Source organism: Peromyscus eremicus, chromosome 14 (genome assembly GCF_949786415.1).
Source record: "Peromyscus eremicus chromosome 14, PerEre_H2_v1, whole genome shotgun sequence".
NCBI classification, from domain to species: Eukaryota; Metazoa; Chordata; class Mammalia; order Rodentia; family Cricetidae; genus Peromyscus; species Peromyscus eremicus.
The window spans coordinates 1,930,320-1,952,262 of record NC_081430.1 but is presented as its reverse complement, the minus strand read 5'-3'; the positions used below and the strand labels follow the sequence as shown (position 1 = coordinate 1,952,262).

Sequence of the window (21,943 nt, the reverse complement as noted above, 5' to 3'; positions counted from 1 at the left end):
TCAAGTTTCACTCAGTGTGACAACCAGTTGCCTTCCTGTTGCCTGCAAGATGTAGCACTCTTAGCTGCCTGCACACTGCCATGCTCCCCTTCATGATCATAATGGAGTAAACCTCTAAAACTGTAAGTGAGCCACCCTCAATTAAATGTTTTCGTTATAAGAGGTCATAGTGTCTCTTCACAGCAATAAAAACCCAAACTAAGACACATGGATATAGCACAGTGGCCAAGTTGTGGAAAGTTAAATTTTGAGTTTTGAAACTTCCTCAATTTTTTTCTCAATGTTTGATCAGCAGTTGATCCTACTGCAGCCACAGAACCTACAGATAAGAAACTTAGCTCTCTTCCCTGTTTGTCTCTGTCTCTTTCTGTCTCGTGTGTGTGTGTGTGTGTGTGTGTGTGTGTGTGTGTGTGTGTGTGTGTGAGAGAGAGAGAGAGAGAGAGAGAGAGAGAGAGAGAGAGAGAGAGAGAGAGAGAGAGATGACTTAATGGATTCAATGAAGTTTTAAAACACTAAGTGCGGCCGGGCGGTGATGGCGCACGCCTTTAATCCCAGCACTCGGGAGGCAGAGCCAGGCGGATCTCTGTGAGTTCGAGGCCAGCCTGGACTACCAAGTGAGTTCCAGGAAAGGCGCAAAGCTACACAGAGAAACCCTGTCCCGAAAAACCAAAAAAAAAAAAAAAAAAAAAAAAAAAAACCACTAAGTGCCAAGAAGCACTGAACTACAAAAACAGAAAGGCTTATGATGGTGCACTTTTGAAATGCTAATAGCAGTTTTCTTGGACTACTCAGATTTCAAAAGTATCCATTTTCTGTAGATTGGAAAGTAAAATAGCACAGCCACTGTGGAAATCAGCGTGGAGGTCTACAAAAAAGCAAAAACACAACTATAATCTGATTCATCTACATCACTGTGGTTACTACATACCTGAAGAATACTGATTTGGTGTACCACAGAGATACTTGCACATCCATGTTTATTACATTTGCTGCTAACAATTGTCATGATTTGGAACCAGTCAAGATGTCAATCAACAGGTAAATAGATAAAGAAAATGTGGTACATACACACAATTCAATTTTATTTATCTACGAAGAAATAAATTATGACATTTGCAGAAAAATGAATGGAACTGGAGATCATAATATTTAGTGAAATAAGTCAGACACAAAAAACAAATACCAGGTTTTCTCTCATATACAGATTCTGATTTAAATTTAGATATGTATATGCATGTATGCATTTGTGTATGTAGATATATGCCCATATTGTGTAGAAGAAACTCAAAGTAATAGGACTGATATTAATAGATTTTCCTTTTAAATTTTATTTTTATTTTACATGTTTGGGTGCTTTGTCTGCATATGTAAGTCTGTGCTCCACATGTGTGACTGGAACCAACAGAAGTCAGAAGAAAGCATCAGATCCTCTAGAACTGGAATAACAGATGGTTCTGAGAAACCATGTGTGTGCTGAGAGTCAAACTCAGGACCTCTGGAAGAGCAGCACATAAAAATGTATTTTATACATGTCATATAGTAGAAACCTCAAGTGTATTTCAGAATTAAATACATAAAGATATGGTTAACCTTCCCTGTGCTTAGACATGCTTAAACATGTGAACTCTGTAACACAGGTCTTCCATAATAAAATTTAGCTTATTACTTTTTAAATCCAAAATCAAACGTGCATTGATATCCCAACAGATTCTTCCCATTTCTTACCTGGGTCTCCACACCCTGCTCCAGCAGACGCTTAGCTTGATTTTCCACTTCAAGTCGTGCTCTTGCAATAAAGAGTAGATCATTTTCTATTACTTCTATTCCAGAAAGATCTATTCCTTGTGAAAGATAATCTATTAAAAAATACAGTAGTCAATATCAATTAAAAATGACAGAATCAAAACAACATGTATAACTTCTTCAAAACCACTATGGATTTGCTGAGGAACACAGTTCCTTCTTCAAACCTATATTCTAAAATATAACAACTCCCAAATATCTCCTATTTAATAATGTACCTCGGGAGTTGAATGTCCCAAGTAAAATAAAGAAATGACAGAAAATATTATAAGTTCAGCCAGGTAATGGTGGCACACACCTTTAATCCCAGCCCTCTGGAGGCAGAGGCAAGCAGATCTCTGAGTTCGGAGCCAGCCTGGTCTACAGAGCTACAGAGTTCAGGACAGCCAGGGCAACAGAGAAACCCTGAATCAAAAAACAAAAAAGAAAAACAACAACAACAAAATAATACTATAAGTTCAAAGCAATGTCAACAAATTAAAGAGTGTCTTTTTTCCACAAAAGAGTCTTTTGCTGTGCAGATCAGTATTTCTTAGAACTCACTATGTAGCCCGGGTGGGCCTGAAACTCACAAGCCTCCTTCCTCTGCCTCCCAAATGCTGGGATTGTATGTCTGGGCAACAGGCCCAGATTCTATTTTAATTTAAATAAATATACTAATAGTCACAGAAATTTCTCAAGCTCTACCTACAGCTTCAAAAATCATTCTGTGATAACAAAGCATTAGAAACAAATGTTTTTAGAGCAACAGTTAATAATTCACAAATAAACCTTAGCATTTTGCCATTTATGTGATTGTACTGACTTGAAGAACATTATTTTACCAAATGGAAAAAATGTGGAATAATTATTATACACAAACTTTCACAATAAGAATTATTGCAAGCTTAGGAGGCAGGTAGGAGAGCTTGGAGAGTGGAGGACTTCCTGTCACAGCCCTGCACTCACATACAACACTGGGCATGGTGGCACAGCTTGCAATCTCAGTGCTGCAGAGGCAAGGCAGAAAGATCCCCAGAGCTCCCTCCCTCCCTAGAAAAGACTAGCAGAAAGCACAAGCCCCAGGTCTCAGTGAGAGATCTCATCTTAAAAGTCAAGGAGGATGGCTCCTAATAAATGGGGATAGGGGTTTAAAATGGTTGAAAAGCAAGCAGATTTTATATGACAGCAGGGTTGGGTCTTTGAGATGATACAAGCAGTTGACTGACAAAATGCCCTCGCAGGAGGTAGTTGACTTTTGAGGCCAGGAAATAAAGGAAGTTCCTGGCATAAAACCTATTAAAAGTAACTGGACTTAAATAAATGTTATTCTGCAACTATTGATTAAAAAAAAATATTAAAAGCCCCCAGGCAGTGGGACCGGGACCTGTCCTTAGTGCATGAACTGGCTGTTTGGAACCTGGGACCTATGCAGGGACACTTTGCTCAGCCTGGGTGAAGGGAGGAGGGGACTGGACCTGCCTAGACTGAATCTACCAGGCTGAGCTGAATCCCTAGTGGAGTCCTTGCCCTGGAGGAGATGGGAAGGGGGCGTGGGAGGAGGGAGGACAGGGGAATTCGTGGCTGATATGTAAAATTAAATTAAATTATAAAATTTAAAAAAAATTAAAAAGGTGAATATATTTGCGCATAAAGTATCACAGTGTTAATTATAAAATTTACACACATATGTATGTCTATATGCATATGTACACATATGCTGGTGAATGTGCACACATATTTGCAATATATGTGAACAATAAAAATCAGCAAAAAATACTTTGAAAAACAATTTGAGATTATCATAATAATGTTCCAAACAAGTATCTCTATGACCAAAATATTCCATTTGGAGTCACATATGCGTGTGTGTGTATGTAAATGGACAAGTACAGGAATACTCAGTATAGCATTATTGAGAACAAAACTGAAAACCGACACCATCACCCAATAGATAAATAAAAGCATAATTTAAAATAGTACTATACATGAAGTATTTGCTTAAAAATAAAATGTATTTTTTTTAATTTTATTTGTATGGTTTTTGGGGGTTTTGTTGTTGGTTTGGTTTGGTTTGGTTTTTCGAGACAGGGTTTCTCTGTGTAGCAACACTGGCTGTCCTGGATCTTGCTCTGTAGACCAGGCTGGCCTCAAACTCACAGAGATCCACCTGCCTCTGCCTCCCAAGTGCTGGGATTAAAGGTGTGCACCACCACTGAGCTAAAACATACCTTATAGCAGCTTAAAAATAAGCAAATAAAAGGCATATGCTTATCAGTATCAATGGTTCAACATAATGATAAAGATTTCGAAGAATAAATATGTCAAGGATTGATTCAGGGTGTTTTAACAAAAGTAAAACATACAAGATGGGTGACACAATGTGTTTTTAGTAAGAAGTCCACAAATTTGGTAGGCAGCATTTGTTACTTACATATTAAAACAGTGTTCTGGCATTTTTTCTTTAAGTATTATAGCATTGTTGGATAAGTACATTCAAGTTATTACAACTGTATTTCATTTGTTCAAAAACCAAAGGCTGGGGCTGGAGAGATGGCTCAGAGGTTAAGAGCACCGACTGCTCTTCCAGAGGTTCTGAGTTCAATTCCCAGCACCCACATGGTGGCTCACAACCATCTGTAATGAGATCTGGCACCCTCTTCTGTATATGTAATAAATAAATAAATCTTTAAAAAAAAAAAAAACCCAAAGGCTGAATCCATTAGGCCAAGTCCTAGATAGGACAGACAGGAGCAGCACACCAGAGGTCTGGTACAAGGTCTGGCTGGCATCCGCAGATTCTCTCACATTGTTAAGAGGGAAATTATCACCTTACAAGGGAAGGCTCAATGCAAAGACATTAACTGACAACTAGATAAAGCCTTTAGAAATACCATGCTCATCAAGAAATTTTCTAAAGTCACAGAACTATTTTAAAAAAAAGAAAAAAGGAAAAGAAAAAAGAAATTACATAATACCATAATACAGAGGCAACCACAGTGGAGCAGATAAGTGGATTTGCATGGGTATGATTGAATCCCGATATTCTCAACCAGCGCCAAAATAGCACAGAGCCTCCCCCTAGATGTTTATGTGAGAAAAAGCAGAGGAATCAAAAACTGACATAGTGACTGGGCAGCTGGCTATAGTCACCAATCAACAAAAGTTACTTCCTCCTACACATTTACTTTTCAAAGAGCACCATTCAAATGCATGCCTCAGAAAATGCACACGTAACATTCATGTGCTCCAAAATACATAAGATACAGACTGAGCATTCTCTTCTAAAGTTTAGCCTCTTTTTTAACCTACCTGTGCATTATATTGTTCTTGTTTTAGTTGAAGTTACACATAATTACTTTTGACAGTGGTGTTGGTGCTGGAGATGGAACCTATACATGTATGTGCACTCCACTGAACTAGCTCCAGAACAACAGGACCTTTGTACTTTAGTATTATAAGCACTTAGCCACACCACTACTGTTCATACAAATACTAAACATTTCCCAATATTTTATCAAGTGAATGAAACAAAAATTTACTTAGCCTTCTTAGCATAAGATAGAATATTGGCTATCACAAGCAACTACTCTAAACATTTCCAAGCATAAAATGTTATCTAGAATTATTTCTGTGAGAAAGTAACAAAGAGGGAATTGCTTGTTTCACAGAGGAAGAATCAAAGCAATACCCATTCAAAGAAGTACTTTTAAGTTTTATATAAATTATCAAACTACTTACATTTTTACAAGTTACATAAGTAGCCTTCAAAGCAGCTATCAGATTATATATATTTTACGTTAATAATAGACATGTCACGTCTAACTACACACAATACAAAATTACCAGTGTTTAAAAATCACATATGCTAGCTGGGAGGTGGTGGTGCATGCCTTTAATCCCAGCACTCAGGAGGCAGAGGCAGGTGAATCTCTGTTGAGTTCAAGGCCAGTCTGGTCCTCAGGAGTTCCAGGACAGGCTCCAAAGCTACACAGAGAAACCCTATCTCGGAAAAAAAAAAAAAATTGCATATGCTGGCCTAAGAAAATACATGTTTATACTATTATGATACAAACTTTAAGTGATGAGCTAGATATCATTAATTACATTTTGTCTTGAGTATGACATATAAATTTTATTTCCTTTGCTTATATCACTTTGTCTCAATTATAACTGTTTATTACATTTGCATTGATTATTTTACCAATCAATTTTTTAATTTAGTTATACCTTCTATATTATTTCCTAAACCCATTCTTGGAACATAATGGTAAAATTATCTAAGTAGTTCTACATTAGATTCTTTGAACACCTGATTAAGAAGCTCAGTCATGGGGGGCCGGAGAGTTGGCTCAGCAGTTGTTGCTCTTGCAGAGGACCCAAGTTCAATTCCCTGTACCTACATGGCGGCTCACAACTATACATAGCTCTAGTCCAAGGGGATCCAGCTCACTTTTCTGAACTTCTCAGGCACCAGGCAGGTATATGGTTCACAGACATACATGAAACCAAAACACTCATACACACAAAATAATAAACTAAATCTTAAAATTAAAAAGAAAGAAAGAAACTCAGGCTTTGGTCAGTATGATGTCTCAGTAGGTAAAGGCACGTGCTACCTGATGACTTGAAGTTCAATCCCCAGGACCCTCATAAAGAGAGGAGAGAACTGACTCTCATAAGTTGTCCTCTGGATTCCACAAGCATACCATGGCATACACATGCTCCCACAAAAACCCATAAAAATAAATAAATGTAATTTAAAAGGAATTCAGCCTAAAGCTTATTTTGTACAAAAATAGGTAACATATAAAACTGATTTATATAAGATTATCTTGAAGATTGATAATAATCTAGAGAGATAAGATACTACCATCTGAGATACTGCATAAACAAGTTATTTGAGAATTTTCAAATAACAAAACAACCAATAACCACAAAACAATACCAAACATCATAGATATCAGATTATGAGATTGATATAACTACAGTATAGTATCAAGTTGATATTATGATTTAAGCCAAATCAAGAGACTAATTAAAGCTAAGGTATTTCCATTCCTTTTTGTTTCTTTCTTCTTTTTCTTTTTCTTTTTCAAAGATGAAGCCTGCTATATTGCTTCACCTGGTTTTGATGTTGGGCCAATCCTCCTGCCTCTGTCTCTTGTGTGCTGAGATTACAAGTATGTACCACCATGCTCATCTTTCAGGATGTCTTCCCCCCCCCTCCCCCCCCCCCTCCCCCCGCCTTTTGAGAAAGGGTCTCTCTATGTATCTCTTGCTGTCCTGGAACTCACTATGTAGACCAGGTTGGCCTCAAACTCACAGAGATCTGCCTGCCTCTGCCTCCCAAATGCTGAGAATAAAGATGTGTGCCACTGCACACAGTTAGAGGAACCAAAGATTTCTCGTTAGACCATGTGACACCTGAGGATAAGATCCTCAACTGGCCTTGACCATCAGAAACAGTTAAATTTTGCCACCTGCATGGTCTTAAACACCCAGCAGTAAAGTTTAACAAAGACTAAGGTCACTGGTATGTTTTGTGTTTAATGGACCAAGGAATCATCACATTTCACAAACATTAGACAACTATATATTTTCTTCTTGATAAATATCACCCAGATATAACACTACAGACCTTGGCTCATTGCAGTACCTATAGCCAAAAGAGGCAAGCCTACTGTTATTTAAACCTGCAAGTTAAAGTATGGTTAGTTTTCTCTTCTTTCTCTGTCTAAAAGGAACATGGGAAGGTCATCATGCTAACTTTTAGCCAATCCAACACCTATTAAAAATCAGGAAAGCAGGTTACATTACTCTGGAGATCAGCTTTAGAGGCTAGCAAAAAACAAGGAAGAGCCCAATAGATCCTGTGAGCCCAGAAAAAGACTGTAACACAATTTCATTTGGACATCTTAAAACGTCCTTGTTCTTCCTTCACCTAGTTCTCTCCTTATGACTGGTAATGTTAACATTTGCATTTACTTTTCCCTCACATCTCTTTCCAGACACTACCCAGGTACTTCCTTTACTCCCTAGTCCGACAGCCCCCTGGAGGGCTACCCCAGAACTGCCACAACTGACACCCCCAGTACAATACTCAGACACTCTCTTCCTATTGCAGTACTTATTCCTAGATAGGACAGAAAAAGAGAGCCAACTTTTTTTTTCCTTCTCTTTTCTTCCCTTTTATTGAAAACAGATATTTTTTCTCCTACAGTATATCCTGACTAGAGTTTCCTCTCCCTCTGCTCCTCCCAGTTCCTCCCCACCTCCCCTCCCATCCAGACTATCTCTCATTAGAAAAGAACAGGCTTCTAAGAGATAACAACAAGAACAATAAAATATTATAAGATAAAACAAAAATCATTATATCCAAGTTGGATGAGGTAAACCAATAATAGAAGGAAAAGAGCTTAAGAGAAGCATAAGAATCAGAGACCCACTCATTCACACACTCAGGTGTCCCATAAAAATACTAAATTAAAAGAGGACTTGGTGTGGTCTGGTACAGGCCCTGAGCATGCTGCTTCATTCTCTGAGTTCATATGAGCGTTGCTTAGTTCATTTAGAGGCCCTTGCTCTTCTGGTGTCTTCCAAACCCTCTGCCTCTTACACTTTTTCCACTCTTCTTCTGAGATGATAAATGCCATGGTCATGTGATGCCCTCCTCCTCGTTGTCCTGTTTTTATATTCTCCCCGTCTCCTTCTTGTATAATGTTCCCTGAGCCTTGCAGGAGGTGATAATGAATAAGCACTCAAGAATCACTTGTTCTCAGCAACTTGACCTGCCATGAGGCTTCCTATTAACGATCATTTACTATAAAGAGAAGCTTCTTTGATAAAGGCCAAAGTCAGCACTAATCTATGGATCTACTCACAAATATTTAGGAGGCAATTTTACAAGGTATCCATTTAACAAAACAGAAGTAGTAGGTTCATCCTTAATGCCTATGACCTCCTTGGTCATGGGTCTCTGACCAGGTCCATAGAACTTCTGGAGGAGGCCTCAGAGCCAGTCAGAAATAGTGTGATAATAGTCACTACTTAACAGTTGTGACACTATTGCACCAGTAAGACCTGCTTTTCTGGAGTTTGTGTTGTAGCATGCAAGGTCCAACCAAAGCTGGGAGGGAACACTGGTGACTTTTCCCCTAGCATACTGCACAGCAACTTCCAAAATGAAGACTAGAGCAGAGCGGAAGCTTCAAGCTCAGTTATAACATGCTTTGTCTATATTCTGCTACAAAGTCATGTGGTGCCTTCAACAATAAGTTCTTAAAATCCAGTTCTGATAGGAACTAAAAGCAATGGTCATAAACTTGTATGGTCTAGGGGACCTCTGGGGCTTTTCTGGCCAATAGCTCCTAGGGAAGTATTCAACATCGGGCACTAAGATTTCCATTTAAAACCTACAGCTTTGGCATTATCTATTCATGCATGGTGTCTCTGTTCAAAGTCCTTTTGGTTTGAGACAGGGTCTCATTATGGAACCCTGACTGACCTGGCAACTCACAATGAAATTAGGCTGGCCTCAAACTCACAGAGAGCTGCCTGCCTTAGCTTCCCAAGTACTATGATTAAAGACACATATCAATATATATAGTTCTCAAAGTCTTTTTAAATTACATATTTTTTAAATTTTTTTTAAATTTATGTTCATTGGTGTTTTTGTTATGGGTGTCGGGTCCCCTGGAACTGGAATTATAGACAGTTGTGAGCTGCCATGTGGGTGCTAGGAATTGAACCTGGGTCCTCTGGAAGAGCAGTCAGTGCTCTTAACCACGGAGCCATCTCTCCAGCCCCTTAAATTATATTTTAATTAACATATAAAATAGTATATTTCCCTGTGACATCTTCATAACTGGGTTTTGGTGAACCAGCCTCTCTGTTTATCCCACATTCCCTCCTATTCCCCAACCCAGTATCTGCTTGAACTTGGTTTCCCAAAGCACTCCTTCCCTGCTTGCACAGTTATGCCTACCATCCCACTCTCCACCTTCCAACATGGCCCCCTTGTCACTTCAAGTCTTTACAGACATTCCAAATTAAACATATCTAAAAATTCCAAACTAGGATCCACACATATGAGAGAACATGGGGCACTTAACTTTCCCCCAATATTCTTCAATTCTATCTATTTTCTACAAATTTCATTTCAGTTTTTTTTTTTTTTTGAACAGCTAAATACAGTTCCACTGTGTCTTTGTACCACATTTCCATTATCTGATCATCTATCGATGGACACCTAGGCTGACTCCATTTCCTAACTACTAAGATTGGAGCATCAGTAAACACAGATGTGCAACTACATCTCTTGGGTATACAAGGAATAGTACAGCTCAGTTATGTGGTCATTCTTTTTAGTGTTTTTAGAAACCTGATTTCCAAACTGGCTGTACTCCCACCATCAGGGTATGAAGTTTTCCCTTCCCACACATTGTATTTAATCATTTGCATTCTTAATAATGGCCACTCGGAGTGGAGTGAGACGGAATCTTAGTTTTAATCTGCATTTCCCTCATGGCTAAAGTTGCTGAACATTTTTCAAGTGTTTACCAGTCATTTTGTTTCTTCTTTTGAGAACTCTGTATTCAGTTCATAGCCCATTTTTAATTGAGTAGGGTTTTTTTCTTGATGTTTATTTTTGTTGTTATTCTTTGCATATCCTAGAAACTAATACTCTGTTAGACCTACAACTGGCAAAGATTTTCTCCCATTCTGAGGGCTGCCTCTTGACTTACTTGACAATTTCCTTTACTGTACAGAAGTTTTTTACTTACTGGCATTTGTCGATTGTTGACCTTATTTCCTGTGCTACTAGAATCTTATTCAGAAAGCCCTTACCTTCCCCTATATGTATAAATAAAGTACTTCAACTATTTAAAATTTAAAATTGTTTTAAAGACAGAGAGACAAAGAAAGAATAGGGATGATGAATGTCTAAATGTCATGTTTTGTTTTTGTTTTTTTTTTTTGGCTCAGGGATCGCTGTGGAAGAGGAGGCAAAAAGATTGTAAACAGTCACAGGAACAGCGAGTGTGCTCTCTCCTAGGAATGTCAGAAGCTATACTCCTAAAGTCTCACCAACATGACTGCCTAAACATGAGTGAACAAGGACAACAACAGACATGCTGAAGTGGCCGGGGAAAAGAAAGCCCACGAGTGCTCAACCCTACGCGAAGAACTATAGACAAAGGATGCTGAGAGAGGAATAAACAGTCTTTCCCAAAGAAGGGCATACCTTATCCAAAACCAAATGATCATCCCTGAAAACATATACATTCAAGTAATATTATACGGACTGAGCAAGGTTTTTTTTTTTTTTTTTTTTTTTTGTGTGTGTGTGTGTGTAACAACAATTAATGGAAAAAGAGGCCATGAATTTGAAAAAGAGCAAAAAGGGCTATATGGGAGGGCTTAGAGGAAGGAAAAGGAAGGGGGAAATGATTTATTTATATTATAATCTCAAAATATAGAAATTTCTTTAAAAAGAAAAATGTTATCTCACTATAGAAATCCTGACAAAACACAAACCTAAAGAAAAATTATGTCACCCAAAACTCCATCAAAGTCAATTAAATACACATTTTTATTTTAATTTCCTTATTCTAGGTATAAACAGCATTTTACTTTTATGTTCAGTATATTTTTAATCTTAAATAGTTTTCTTGAATATAATAATAGACTATGTCTACAGAAGAAAATATTTTAATATTATGTGTAATTACAGGAAATTTCTAGTAACATATAATATTACTGAAAGTATAATAAAATTATGGAGCTAATGTATTTAAGGTTGTGAGGTATTTGCACAAATAAATAATGACAAAGAGAACACAGAACATATAGCATTAAAGTAAATAAGATTTTAATACATGAGAACCTAAGCATAACTAGATAAATAGAAATAATTATAAATAAGTTCTTTCAATAAAAACAAATCAGAAAAAATCTTTAATACAGAATAGAGTATGTATTCAAGCTATTAAAGAAAGATAATTTCATACCCTTCAAAGTACATAAGAAAAACATCATAGTTAAATTTCTAATTGTTACCAATCAAAAACGGCAAATTTCACATTAGAAGAAAGCATAGAGGGAATAATTGTAATCAATGGAAGATTAAAGTATTACCATCACTCTACCTAATGTTTCCTCAACATGACCTACAAAAGATGTTGTCCTTTAACATTCCAGCAGAGAATGGGGGTAGGCTCAGGAGGTCCACTGTCCTGAGTAGCTACTGACAGAGAATAGTTACTGTGTAAAGAGGGGCCTCATTTTCTTCAATGGCACAGCCACCAGTAAGTTGCCATGTTCCAGTAAAACATCTCTCTGGCCCATGCTCATACAAGCAACCTTAATTAAACCAGGGATCACAAAAAAAAAAAACAAAACAAAACAAAAAAAAAAACCCACACCAACAAAAAAGACATGAAAATGGGAGCAGGATGTTTTTAGGAGAAGGGTTAAGCAGAACTGGAAGGAAGATCATAAGGACAACAGAGACAAAAGACATTATATGCAAGTATGAAACTGTCCACAAATTTTCAAAAAAGGGTATTACCATCAAAACATAAATAAGTCATATTATCTAATAGGTAAATAGCAAAAGATATTAAGTAAGTTCATTACGAGGACATTGACAAGCCAGTGCATGAAAACATATTGAAATATTATTTTGAAATTGACCTTTATGTAAAATGAAATAGTAAATATCCACTAAAACATTTGAAATCTTCAAAACCCCTTTAAATTCTTTCTGGTACTTAGAACAAAACCCAGAGCCTTGTACACGCTACTTAAACTATCACTGAGCTACAATCTTGGCACTAACTACACTAAGATTTCTTTAACTAGGAGTTAATTCTTACTTCTACAAAAAACATGTACATCCTTTAAGAGCTAGAATATGAATAAAGGAATGCTAAACTAGGAATTACAACATCTGGACTTTAATACTATTTGATTGTATGACTGTAAAAAAAGGACTGTCCTTTCTGAGACTCTAAGAATGAAGAATAAAGTACCTATGTTCACAAGATGGCTACACAACTATTGAGATAGATGAGGGAAATGTGTTTCCTAACTATGAAAATACATCACTGCTAGGGGGCTGACTTAGTGGTAAAGTACCTGCACAAGGATGAGGGCCTGAACTCAAATCCCTAAGACCCATATAAATAAAGCTTAGGCTGTAGCACACATCTGTAATCCCAACACTCTAAAACAGGGAAACAGGAAGTGGAGACAGCAGAATCCCCAGCTCAGAGGCTAACTTGTCTGGTAAAGGAAGTATACAAAAACAAGAGATCCTGCTTCCAACAAGGTGGAAAGCAAGGGCCAAAAACCAACCTTCCATACACATACATCATACATAAAGATTAAAAAAATACACCCAAATAAACTATTGTTTTCAAGATAGAGTATTAGTTGCTAACTCTTGGTGTTCTGAAGAAATTTAGAAGAAAAAGGATCCTGGAGATGAACATAGGCTAAATTTTGTACTTTTCCAGTCAATTATTTTTTAATAATTTATTTAACTTTATTTAATGTGCATTGGTGTGAAGGTGTCAGATCCCCTGGAACCAGAGTTATAGACAGCTGTGAGCTGCCATGTGGGTGCTGGGAATTGAACCCAGGTCTTCTGGAAGAGCAGCCAGTGCTCTTAACCACTGAGCCAGCTCTTCAATCCTTCAAAGATTTTCTTTTTTTAAATATTTATTTTATGTGCATTGGTGTTTTGTCTGCATGTATGCCTGTGTGGGTGTCAGATCCTCTAAAACTGGAGTTACAGGCAGTTATGAGCTGCTGTGTGGGTGCTGGGAATTGAACCCAGGTCCTCTGAACCACTGAGCCATCTTTCCAGTCCCTCCAGTAAATTCTTAATTAATATGCCCACATAAACTATGCACAGAATAACCCAAGTCAGATAAGTAAACCCTATCTGAATCATTATATTTCATGTCTAAAATACTTCTCCAGGCAAGTTTGAGCACCCTATTCTTCAAAGCTTTGGGGAACTTAGTATCAAAAGCCTGTTCTTTTTTTCTCTGTCTCATTCAGGGTGGAGGAAAACATAATTTCTCTTTTTCACACCATCAGTATAATTTATTACAGCAATTCTAGCAAACTGATATATAAAGAAGCTGATATATAAAGAAAGCATTATAAGAACCTCTGTGTTTTCTATATAATAGTTTGGCTACAAAGAGTTAGTTTTATCTACTCATTCCACTTTACAGATAAAAGTGGGTGACAAAACAATTTCCCATTATTAAGTGGTAAAGGTAAGAAATACCTTTGTGTTATTCCAGGTTGCTATCATAAAAGAATATAACCAGGATATATTAAAAACAAACAAACAAAAACATCAAAGATTTCTCCTAGCTCTGGAGGTAGGCCTCCAGACTAGATTACCAGTACGGCTAGGCTCTGATAAGGTCCCTTCTATGTGTTTTCAGACTTGTACCATTACAAGAGGACAAAAAAGCTATCCCAAATTCCTATTAAAGAACACTAATGTCATTTGTGAGATTACTTGCCAAAAGGCTCACTTCTTAAAATCACATTGGAAATTATGATTTCAACCCATAAATCTGAGTCAGAAGCAACACAAATGCTGACTCCATTGCAGCTATTAGAACTGCCCTGCAGTTCTAATAACTCTTTGTTTCGAAAAGCTAGGTCATTCCTAGCACCAATATCTGATTCTGGCCATCTAAAACTTCATTCTCATCACAGTCTTTTCAAATATTTTAGTGAATTTTCTCTACTTAAAGTAGCTATGTCAAATTCACTTGGTCTGAAGTAGGAGCCCTGGATGACAAATAAGGAAATCTGTTACACATGAAATGGAGGTCTGAGGAAAAGTCCAATACCTACAGAAAGTGACTACAGTCACAGACTCAAGAAGACTGCCTAAGAGATGTCTAACTTCTTGCTACATGTATTTTCAGTTCTGTTCTGTGGTAATAAGGAGTCAATCTGACATTGCTGTCCACAAAAACTAATTCCTCTGACTTTCAGATCTGATGAACACTTTCAGTGAAACAGCAGGACACAAAATCAATGTACAAAAGTCAGTAGTTTTTCTATTAATCAATAATGAACATGCTGTGGAAGAAAACAGGAAAAAATGCATCTCCAATATCATCAAATGAATAAATGAAACTTTTTAAACCTAGTAATAAATTTAACCAAAGACGAGAAAGACCGCTACATTGAAAATTTAAAGCACTGAAGGAAGAAACTGAAGACAACACTAGAAAATGGAAAACTTCCCTCCTCATGGATAGGAAGAATTAATATTGTGAAAATGGCTATATTACCAAAAGAGACAAACAATCTCAATGTAATACCCATCAAAATTTCAATGCAATCTTTCACAAAAATAGAAAAAAACAAAAAAAACAAAAAAAAACTCCCGGACAGTCAAAGCAATCCTGAGGAAAAAGAACACCACCAACAGTAACATAATTTCTGTACTATAGTGCCATAGCAACAAAAAAGGGAAGGTGCTGGTGTGTGTACACACCCACAAAACAGACATGTACACCAATGGAATAGAATGAGACACAGAAATAAAACCATCCAACTACAGCCACAGTTTTTGTTATTGTTGTTGTTTTACTAAGATGTCAAAAAAGATAGCCTCTCCAACAATGGTGCTGGGAAAACTGGATATCCACACATAAAAGACTGAAACTAGAGTCTCATTTCTTACAATGTACAAAAACTCTAAGTGGACAAACAACCCTCACATAAGACTCTGAAACTGCTAAAGGAAAATACTTCAGGTACAGGCTAAACAAGGATTTTCTGAAAAATGCTCCCACAGTCCAGAAAATAACATCAAGATCCAAAAAATAGTGGTGGCATATTCCTTTAATCCCAGCACTCAGGAGGCAGGGCCAGGTGGATCTCTTGAGTTCGAGGCCAGCCTGGTCTACAGAGTAAGTTCAAGACCAGCCAGTGATACACAAGAGAAACCCTGTCCCAAAACAATAACAACACCCTAAAGCTAGAACTCCCATATGACCTAACTATACCATTTTCAGGAAATCTTAGTATACTGCAGAGTTACCTGCATCTGGCACATCCATGTTTACTGCAGCACTGTTTACAACATGTACCTCATGGAATTAGTGGAGGTACTAAAAACATGGGTAGGTAAAGAAAACACAACATATATACAATAAAGTTTTACTCATCTATAAAAAGGATAAAATAATGTCCAGTTTCCAGGAAAATGAATGGAACTGGAGATGATCAAATAAAGAAAAGTAATCAAGAATCAGAGAGACAAAAGCCACGTCTTCTCTCATATAATGAGGAATGAATAGGGTCAAAGTACATGATATACTTGAATGAAATATTATTATGAAACTCATCATTTCATATAATGAAAATACATTAATAAACTTTAAGAACAACATAATTTCTCTGAAATTAAAGGCCACTCATCTCCTGACTACAAACATGTATGACCTCTTTCCAAAGGCAGTTGTATGCATAAACCATACTACAGAACAGTTAAGACATGGCAGTGTGGTGTAAAGAAAATTATGAGGGATGTCAAACAATTGTGGTTTTCAAGAGCAGCGACCTGAGACCATACGTCAAACTGACAATGACTATTACAAATAAAGCTGCTATGAACATAGTTCAGCAAGTGTCCTTCTGGTAGGATGGAGCATCCTTTGGGTATGTGTGCAGGAATGGTATTGCTGGGTCTTGAGGTACATCAATTCCCAATTTTTCGAGAAACTGTCATTGCTTTCAAAATTGGCTGTACAAGTTTGCACTCCCACAGCAATGGAAGAGTGTTCCCCTTGCTCCACATCCTCTCCAGCATGAGCTGTCACTTGTGTTTTTGATCTTAGCCATTCTGACAGGTGTAAGTTGGAATTGCAGAATCATTTTGCATTGCATTTCTCATACAGTTAAGGATGTTGAACATTTCTTGAAGTGTTTCTCAGCCATTTGAGATTCCTCTGTTGAGAATTTTCTGTTTAGATCTGTACCCCATTTTTAATCGGAATATTTGGTTTGCTGATAACTAGTTTCTTGAGTTACTTATATATTTTGGATATCAGTCCTCTGTCAGATGTGGGATTGGTGAAGAACTTTTCCCATTCTGTAGGCTACCATTTTGTCCTATTGATGGTGTCCTTTGCCTTAGAGAAACTTTTCAATTTCATGAGGTCTCATTTGTAGTCAATCTTAGTGCCTGTGGTATTGGTGTTGTGTTCAAGTTGTCTCTTGTGCCAATGTGTTTGAGATTATTTCCCACTTTCTTTTCTATCAGGGTCAGTGTAACTGGATTTATGTTTGATCTACCTCGACTTGAAGTTTTTGCAGGGTGATAGATATAGACTGATTTACCTTCTACATGCAGACATCCAGTTGGTTGTTTGTTGAGGATGCTTTCTTTTTTCCATTGTAAAAATTTGGCTTCTTTGTCAAAAATCTAGTTTCCACAGGTATGTGGATTTATATGTGGGTCTTCAATTTGATCCCATTGATCTACCTATCTGTTTTTATGTCAATAATGTGTGGTTTTTATTATTATAGCTCTGTAGTAGAGCTTGAGATCAGGGATGGTGATGACTCCAGAAGTTCCTTTATTGTACAGGATTCTCTTAGCTATGCTGGGTTTTTTTTTTTTTTAAATTTTTCCATATGAAGCTGAGTACTGTTCTTTCAAAGTCTGTGAAGAATTGTGCTGGAATTTTGATAGGGATTGCACTGAATCTGTACATTGCTTTTGGTAGGGTGGCCCTTTTTACTATGTTAATCCTTCCTGAACATGAGCATAGGAGATCTTTCCAACTTCTGATGTCTTCTCCAATTTCTTTCTTCAAAGACTTGAAGTTCTCGTCATCCAGGTCTTTCACTGGCTTGGTAAGAGTTAAACCAAGATATTTTACATTGTTTGTGGCTATTGTGACAGGTGTCGTTTCCCTGATTTCTTTTTCAGCCAATTTATTGTTTATATAAAGAAGGGCTACAGATTTTTTTTTTTAAGTTAATCTTGTAACCAGCCACTTCACTAAAGGTGTTTATCATCTGTAGGAGTTCCCTGGTAGAATTTTGGGGGTCATTTATATATACTATTATATCATCTGCAAATAGTGATATGTTGACTTCTTCCTTTCCAATTGTACCCCATGATCTCCTTAAGTTGTTATATTGCTCTAGCTAAAATTTCAAGCAGTATATTGAATAGATACGGACAGTGTGGACAGCCATGTCTTGTTCCTGGTTTTAGTGAAATTATTTTGAGTTTCTTTCCATTTAATTTGGTGTTGGCTATCAGCTTTCTGTACATTGCCTTTATTATGTTTAGTATGTCCCTTTTATCCCTGATCTCTCCAAGACTGTTATCATGTAGGGGTGTTGGATTTTGCCAAAGGCTTTTTCAAGCATCTAATGAGATGATCATGATGTGGTTTTTTTTCTTTCAGTTTGCTTATATGGTGGATTACATTGACAGATTTTTCATATGTTGAACCATTCCTGAATCTCTGGGATTAAGCCTACTTGATCATGGTAGATGATCTTTTTGATGTGTTCTTAGATTCAGTTTGCAAGTATTTTATTGATTCTTTTTATATCAATGTTTATGAGGGAAATTGTTCTGTAATCTCTTTCTGAGTCTTTGTAAGGTTTGGGTATCAGGATGACTGTGACCTCATAAAATGAATTTGACAACATTTCTTCTGTTTCTATTTTGTAAAATAATTTGAGGAGTATTTGTATTAGCACTTCTTTGAAGGTCTAGTAGAATTCTGCACTAAAACCACCTGACACTGGGCTTTTTTTGGTTGGGAGACTTTTAATGGCTGCTTGTATTTCCATAGGTACTGTAAGTCTATTTAAATTATTTATCTGATCTAGATTTAACTTTGGTAAGTGGTATCTATCAAGAAATTTGTCCATTTCTTTTAGATTTTCCAATTTTGTGGAGTACAAGTTTTCAAAGTATAACCTAAAGATTTTTTTAATTTTTTTGTCTGTTGTTATGCCCCCCTTTTCATTTCTGATTTTGTTAATATGGATATTCTTCTCTCTGCCTTCATAAAGCCAGAAACTGGAAACAATCAAGATGTCCCTCAACCTAAGAATGGACAAAGAAATTGTGGTACATTTACACAGTTTGAACTTGAATATTATTCAGTTATTTTTAAAAAATGGCACCATGAAATTTACAGGTAAATGGATGAAACTACAAAAATATCATCCTGAGTGAGGAAACCCAGACCCAGAAAGACAAATATAGTATGTACTCACTAAAAAGTGGATATTAGCTGTAAAGGATAACCATGCTACAATCTACAGTGTACCTGGAATGTTTCTCAGTTCTGCCTGGCCCTGCAGTCCCGCAGACATTTATAAAATAATAACTCTGAGGCTTATATTGATTATGAACTGTATGGTATACAGCTTCAGCTTCTGGCTAGCTAATTCTTTAATCTTAAATTAACCCATTCCTATAAATCTATATATTGCCACATGGCTGTGGTGTTACCAGTATCCTGGCATCTTATTGCTTGTTTGGTAGCAGGCTGGCGTCTCCTCTCACTCTCCTTTCTTCTCCCGTCTCTTCAGTTCGAATGTCCTGCCTAACCTTATTCTGCCTTGCCATTGGACAAACAGCTTTATTTATCAACCAATCAGAGCAACACATATTCATAGTATACAGAAAGACATAATATCTGCCTACACCACAGACCCAGAGAAGCTAAGTAACGAGGAGAACTTGGGAGGGGGAGATATGAATCTCCCTGGGAATGGCAAATAGAATAGACATTGTGGGTAGAGGGCGGTGGCAGAAACAAGAAGAATCAGGTTGAGTGGAGGATAGATGGAGAGAGTACTTGGATTGGGGGGCATCTCAGGGATGAGCTAGAACCTAGCGCAAGGGAAATTCCTAGGAATCTCCAAAAGTGATCCTACTTAAGACTCCTCCTACCAATGGGGGATACAGACCCTGAATTGGCCATCTCCTGTAACCAGGCAAAACTTCCAGTGGAAGAATTGGGGCACCAAACGAGCCACATAACCTTCAACCTACAATTTGCCGGGCCTACAAGATGTGCTGGGGTATAGATGATGTAGAAATTGTGAGAGTGGCCAACCAATGACTGGTCTGGCTTGAGATCCACTCCATGAGGGAGCCCACCCTTGACACTGCCTGGAAGGCCAGGACCCAAAGGGTGGATAGTCCAGAGACCTAGGATAGAACCAAACAGGGCTGGCAAAGAGAAAAAAAAAGATCAATAAAATGATTCCTAATGATATTCTGCGATACTCCTAGATTTGTGCTCCAGCCGTCGCCTGACTCCAAGTGGCCAGGATACCTCTCCCCAGAGTTGCAACAAATTTGCTTACACCTCCCAAAAATGATGCGTTGAAACCTTAACTCTTAGCTTGTATAATGTGATCTTACTTGTAAGTAGGGTCTTTCAGATAGAACTCAGGTAAAACGAGATCATATTCTATTAATATGTAGTTTAATCTGATGAAGAGAATCATAGCATAAGAGACATGTGGACACAAACACTCAGAGAAAATTCCATATAAAGACAAGAGACAGAAATGGAATGATCCATCCATAAGTCAAGGAACACCAAAGGTTGCCAGAGTCATACACAGCTAAAAGAGACAGGAAGGAAGGAAGAAGTCTCCAAGAGTAGCTGCATCCCTAGCCAACACCTTTTTGCAAAATCTCAGCTCTGTGAAACAGTATCTCTCTTGCTTTAGGGAACTCAGTTTGTAAAAAACTAAAACATCTTCTCTCTACTATGTTCACTACTTTCCATCTTCAGTCAATCTCCTATTTAAGCCTAAAGCTATTTACCAAAGGAGATAATTGAGAATTAAAGCCCATGGAAGTTCCACATACACAGCAGCCACAGGAGAAGCCATTTAATTTTCTACACAATGAATGCTCCCTGGCCTATTACCAGCAAGTTTCCAGATTCTCTTAGCTGAAGAGCTCTTGAGCTACTGAATAGGACTTTTGCAACTAATGAATGTTTGTAAAGAGGAGTCAGGGAAACAGAACAAAAAAAAAAAAAAAAACCCAAAAACTATTTGGACTTGAAATGCAGGCATCAGATAGTTTGCTAAATAAAACAGAGGTCAATATGTCAACTCAAACATTAGTATTTCTCTTGCACCCTCTCCTTGTTTCTAAAAGATTCAAAAGTTCATGCATGACAGACCAACTGCACAATAAATGATACTAAAGTAGAACATTACTAAGAGTATCATTCAAATTTTTACCTTAAAAACCTTGGCTGTCCCTTACTATAGAAGAGCTTTATGGAATATTTTAGTCTTTCAAAGGAATTAAATGAACTGTGACCTTGCAAAAAGCTCTTTGAATATCACATATTAGCAAAGAGTAAGTGGAATGTTATTGTAGGGCCTTTTTATTTCAGCTCTTCTAGATATAAATTGGTACACTGTCACTGGATTAATCTGCATTTTCCTAGTGACTAATAAGGCTGACAATTTTCCATGAAATTATTGGCTACTTATCTATGTCTTTGAAAGGGTGTCTATTCAAATTCTTTCCATTTCAGTTGGATTATTGTACGTACCTTGTGACTGCCATAAGGCTAGAGCAAATCTTCTATTTGGTGGGTTGCCAATGAGGTCCTATGATGTACAGTTTATTTAGCTGTGATGAAGTACATGTTATTCTTTTCTTTTGGAATCTATTCTTCTTGTGTTATTTAAGAACTAGACTACAAAAATCTGCTTTTATGTTTTCTTTTGTAGGCTTTACACTTAGCACAGAATCTTTTTTTTAATGCTGTGATGATGTGATACACACTTCTTTTATTTGTAGTTATTATTTGTCCTAGCACCATTTGTTCAAAAGTCTAAATTGCCTGGTTGAAGATGCCACTCAGTTGATAGAGTGCTTGCCTATCATACATAAAACCCTATATTCAATCCTAGTACCACAAAAACTTGGCATGGTGGTATATACCTATAATCCCACTTGGAAAGTAGAGACAAGAAGATCAGAAGTTCAAGGTCATCCTCAGCAACACTGTTGAGTTCCAGGCCAGCCTGGAGTACAAGAGACCCTGTCTCAAAAACTCAAAATAAAAATACTATTAATTACTAAGCAAAC

General features: G+C 37.2%; 1 protein-coding gene across 2 annotated transcripts in view; it reads right to left on the bottom strand.

Annotated features, from left to right (window-relative positions):
- The window catches only part of Cog5 (component of oligomeric golgi complex 5), a 334,097-nt gene that overhangs the window by 206,732 nt on the left and 105,422 nt on the right, over positions 1-21,943 (bottom strand). For both annotated transcript variants that reach the window (XR_009382819.1, XM_059279446.1), the window contains exon 7: positions 1,726-1,856. Coding sequence is in view for 1 of the 2 variants with exons in the window: in XM_059279446.1 (XP_059135429.1) it covers positions 1,726-1,856 (131 nt within the window). In the remaining variant the exon portion in view is untranslated. The remainder of the gene's footprint in view (positions 1-1,725; positions 1,857-21,943) is intronic.